Source organism: Anomaloglossus baeobatrachus, chromosome 2 (genome assembly GCF_048569485.1).
Source record: "Anomaloglossus baeobatrachus isolate aAnoBae1 chromosome 2, aAnoBae1.hap1, whole genome shotgun sequence".
In the NCBI taxonomy this organism is placed as follows: Eukaryota; Metazoa; Chordata; class Amphibia; order Anura; family Aromobatidae; genus Anomaloglossus; species Anomaloglossus baeobatrachus.
This window is the reverse complement of record NC_134354.1, coordinates 106,357,862-106,362,703: the sequence shown is the minus strand read 5'-3', so window position 1 is coordinate 106,362,703 and position 4,842 is coordinate 106,357,862. Positions and strand designations below refer to the sequence as shown.

Sequence of the window (4,842 nt, the reverse complement as noted above, 5' to 3'; positions counted from 1 at the left end):
ACTCTGCTACCATCGGGCTGTGGGATCCTGTGGAGGAAGCCGAGTTGTCACTGTTTCAAAACAGTTCTGCTTTAGAGGCAAATTCTGTATCTGTCCCGGAACTGCCGTAGCAAAGCAGCGTATACGCCTGCTCCATAGTAAGCATTCTGAGGGCCACTATTGTATTTTATATACTTGCCTAAAATTAAAAGAATAAAACCTAAAAGCAAACCTAACACTAGTAAACCTAAAACTAATCTAAGACTGGTATTTTTTTAGTTGTACTTTATTATTTTTCTTTTATTATACTTTTGTTGTGTAAATTTTATAAAACCCACAACACTAAACCCTAACCCAGCTATTAGTAAAGACAGAAAGAAAAAATCATAAGATAAAAAAAATTAAAAAAATAAAATTTAATCGTATTTGGGGGATAACACGGGGAATGGTGTTGGGGTGATGATCTGGGGGTGATGATCAGGAGATTGGGGTAGGGTTCATTGATTTGATCTTGAACTTGATTCTAACTTCACTGACAGGACAGCACTTGTATCCCTCTTATCTCCCAGAACAACTACAAGGAGAGAAGAGAGAGGCACAGGATCACCGTTATGTAACTGGTCTCGTTCGTGTTCTCCAGGTTCTCTGTTATTCCTGGTAGCTGAAATCCTGGAGATTTTGCAGCTCTGGGGGCACAATTTCCTTATTCCCTATTTCCTGAATGACCGCCATTTTAATGCGCATTGGTGGTTGTTAATGGGTTAAAGAAACATTAAACCATTGCATCAAACAGGGAACAGTGGCCAGGTCCGTACGCCTGGAAGTCAGTGGAAGTGCTACCTTAGGAAAGAACGACTGAATCTTTCAGAAATCTAGGGACTGAAGGGAGATTTATATTGAGGTGTTACTCCCTGGCTGAGATTTTAGTGAAAAAACACAATCATAGGGGAAATGTATCCAAATTATTGGAAGGAAGAGTAAAGCAGTGACCCATAGTGACGAGGAGTTCAGCCCTGATGTGAATAAAAGTTAATACATTACACCCTGTTCTCTTTAAGGGTAAATAGAAAAAAATACTTATACATAAGATATAAATTGAAACTATTACTAGCACATGATGGTGAATTGTCCTGTTTATTGCTCGTAAAAGTCCTCTTAGGTTCCTCTATGCCACTAGTGGTTGTAGTAGGAGATCCACCTAGGGCAGAAGATGACAAGTTGCCATTGTTTTTATGTTGTGTTTATCCATCGGCACTCAGGAGAGGAAAAACCCCCTGTGGGGGAAACCTCTAGGGAACCATGGCCTATGGATAACTGTCCTTCCCTGGGGGCACAAGGCAACATGCCATCTAGAAGTTCTGGTCCACGGTCATTTTACTGACTCCTGGTAGGATTTTCATGGTCTTCATCTTCTTCTTGTATTTGGACACTACAGTACACCAGAATGTAGCAACACCCCCAGACTTCAATAGGAAGGAGTGGATATGGCTGCATGTTACACTGCAGGTCACGGCCCTCAGGACACTCCTAGTGTTGATTGATTAGGAGCCAGGACTGACAAGTAGTCAGGAGTGCACTCTAAGACTCGTTGGCTCTTTCTGGTGCATATCATTTCCATTAGAAGCTCTGCTGGGACATGTCTTCAGAGCTCTTTATTTCCACCATCTTATCCTCCTCCAGATTCTGTGGTAGGCGACCTTCACAAAAAGAGATACTAGGTTAGAAATAACTTTTACATATTAATGGGACACATGAAATGGGATTATCTTAATGGGAAAACACCTCCAGGTTTGGCCCTATGGGCAATCAGCAAACTGTTAGCAACACTAAAGGGTGGTTTACACGCTGCAACATCGCTAGTGATTGCTAGAAATGTCGCGAGCGTTAGCACCTGCCCCCGTCACTCGTGCGACATTTGTTGATCGCTGCCGTAGGAAAAATTATTGCTACATCAGCGTCACACGCACATACCTTGGCAGCGACGTCGCTGTGACCGCCGAACAATCCCTCCCTCAAGGGGGACGTGCATTCGGCGTCATAGCGACGTCACTGCGGCGTCACTAAGCGGCTGGCCAATAGAAGCGGAGGGGCGGAGATGAGCGGCACATAACCTACCACCCACCTCCTTCCTTCCGCATTGCTGGTGGATACAGGTAAGGAGTTGTTTGTCATTCCTGCGGTGTCACACATAGCGATGTGTGATGCCGCAGGAATGACAAACAACCTCGTTACTCACCTGACAACGATATTTGGTGTTTGGACGATCTCTCCAAAACCAACGATTTTAACCACTTTTGCAATCGTTGAAGGTCGCTCGTACGTGTTACACGCTGCGATGTCGCTAACGACGCCGGATGTGTATCACAAACACTGTGACCCCAACGATAAATCATTAGCGATATCGCACCATGTAAAGCACCCTTAAGAGTTTTCCTCACTACACTGTGCTAACTGATTCTCATGGGACAAGATGGGGTTTCATGACCCCTATCCCACCATTTACAATGACTCACCTGTGATGGGGTGTTTTAGGTCTTCGATTAGGTGTTTTAGCTTTCTGCATCTGCTTTACAACCTTCCATCCATCATCAGCAAATGTGAATCCACAGAAAAGATTTTGATTTTTTTTAGCCATTCGTGGTTTAGTGGCTTCGGAGAAAGAAAGGACATCTTTCATTGCATCTGATGTCATCACTGGTGGCTGTGGACAAAATATTCAAGAATCAGTGTTTATAAAGAAGTCACACAATAGAGATGTACTGCTGTCACCATCTTCTCTGGGTCATATACTTACAGGTGGTAGGTGGAATGGTGGAGATGCTTTGCCGCCCTCTATTTCTGTCCAGTTGATCTCCGTAAAGAATGGATGATCTTTAATGTTGTCCACGAATTTCTGCCGACTCTTTGGTGACTTATCCAAGAGCTGGGAACATACAATTTAGACATTTATTCAGCCTTCAGTCGTTATCCTTTTTTATTGTTGTGTTTTTCATAGTATTCAAAAACTTTATTACTGAGTTGTGCCTTTATACTCACCCCCTTTATGACGGCTTTGACTTGGGGGTCCAGTTCTTTTGGGAAGGCAGGATCATCATTGATCAGTGCCTTCTCGATGTTCTCCTCAATTTCATCTTCACTGAATGGATATCTGCCAGTAGCCATCTCATATATCACAACACCAGCAGAGAACCAGTCCACTGCTGTGTTGTATGGCTTCTCTAAAAGAATCTGTGAAGACATAAAGAAGACAATAAGAATATTGACCAGACAGCGGAACACATGGAGATGTCCAGTCTTGTATTGAGATAACTCAGGGACATGTAAATGATTCCTCACCTCAGGAGCCATATATTCAAGCGTCCCGGCCCATCCTGTCGTTTTTGCATTGCCAAAGATGTTCATCACGGCAAGACCAAAATCAGCAATCTTCAAGTGACCATTGTTGTCCAGTAAGATGTTGTCTGATTTTATATCTCTGGTAGAAAAAAAGAGATAATAACATATTTATTATATTAACCGGGCGGAAGACCCCATTGTGGCCTGAGATAAAAAGTGTCTACAGAGGGCATTAGGATGAGGGTATAAGACTATTCATACCAGGTCTACATAGAAGGTGTGCCGTACTTACCTGTGTATAATGCCTCTGCTGTGGAGAAACTGCAGCCCACAGATCAGCTCAGCTGCAATAAATCTGATGAGAAAAAAAGAAATCCATCAAAATCCAATATTTCATCCACTAAACTAAGAGAGTGATAATGACATAAAGCCGAATATCCCTGACAACCATTATCTTCATCTAATATATGACATTCTATCTTACCTGATGGCTGGAATGGGAATAGGGGCATAAGTTGTCATGAAGCCTCTAAGGTCTCCTCCACTGAGATATTCCATGGCGTAGAAAACATAGTCCTGTGTAAAACAGAGGAAATAATGAAATATTGTCGATATGAGGCACTGGTTGCACTGGTTTTAATCAATGTTCTTCTAAGTCACATTCTTTTAACAAATACTATGACTGTGACTATGACTGTGACCTAGAAGAACATTGCACACAAATTGGCACATAGAGTAGATAAATTTAATACATCGATGACTCAGAAATGTTGGATTATGAGCCTCTTACCTGGGACTGGAAGGTGGCAAAAGCCCGAGAAATGAATGGACTCTTCCTAATCATCTCCAGGACTTGTCGCTCTATCAGGACATCGTCTCTTGAGTCCTTGACTAGGAGCCTCTTCTTCACCATTTTCACTGCCAGTTGTTTTTGGCAGGCCTGATGTGTGGCCAACATGACCTGGAGGATACAGAGAGTTAGAACTAAAGGAAAGGCCTGAGCTGCCATGAGATGTGATGAGAAGATGTGAAGCAGTGATGCTCCTAGAGTCATATTACTGCTCCACATCAGACACATGAGGAAGATGTCACCAAATTGTCTAATACTTACTTTACCATATGAGCCCTCTCCAAGGATTTTATGGAAGGTGAAGCTCTCCACTCCCGTCACAATGATGGGAGATTCAGCTGGTGTTATACCTGGTGGGGAAGGGAGAAATAAGATGTGACAGAAAGCCAATATCTGTATGTGAATATAATAGTTCATGCAACACAATCTCCATTTTGTTACATTATCTGACTTCTTACATAAATCTCAACTTTCACTCTTTATTTGATTTGTCTTAATTTTTACTTTTTATTATACATCATAACCTCTGCTCTAATTAAGTTTTTTGGAACAGTGAACCACAGCATTACGCAAAAAGATAACCACTGCAGAACCAAACCAGCAGACTATAATCAAAAAATATATTATAGGGAAGTGTCTTACCATTAACAATAAATTACATGCTTTTTGATATAAAT

General features: G+C 41.9%; 1 protein-coding gene across 1 annotated transcript; it reads right to left on the bottom strand.

Annotated features, from left to right (window-relative positions):
- Positions 1-1,111: 1,111 nt before the first annotated feature.
- LOC142284241 (protein kinase C theta type-like) lies at positions 1,112-4,247 on the bottom strand. The gene is made up of 8 exons (XM_075333185.1): positions 4,106-4,247; positions 3,800-3,891; positions 3,608-3,670; positions 3,316-3,454; positions 3,016-3,207; positions 2,774-2,902; positions 2,493-2,680; positions 1,112-1,676 (listed from the first exon to the last, which is right to left on the bottom strand). Exons 1-8 carry the CDS (start codon positions 4,226-4,228, stop codon positions 1,646-1,648), a joined length of 957 nt encoding a protein of 318 aa, XP_075189300.1. The 5' UTR covers positions 4,229-4,247; the 3' UTR covers positions 1,112-1,645.
- Between the last annotated feature and the right edge of the window lie 595 nt (positions 4,248-4,842).

Bases quoted from the DNA above. Each gene is read 5' to 3' on its own strand.
- LOC142284241 (XM_075333185.1), bottom strand. From the start codon at position 4,228: ATGGTGAAGAAGAGGCTCCTAGTCAAGGACTCAAGAGACGATGTCCTG. The intron at 3,455-3,607 runs GTAAGTACGGCA...TTTTTCTACCAG, and splicing joins AGCAGAGGCATTATACACAG to AGATATAAAATCAGACAACA. The intron at 3,208-3,315 runs GTGAGGAATCAT...ATGTCTTCACAG, and splicing joins TTGAATATATGGCTCCTGAG to ATTCTTTTAGAGAAGCCATA.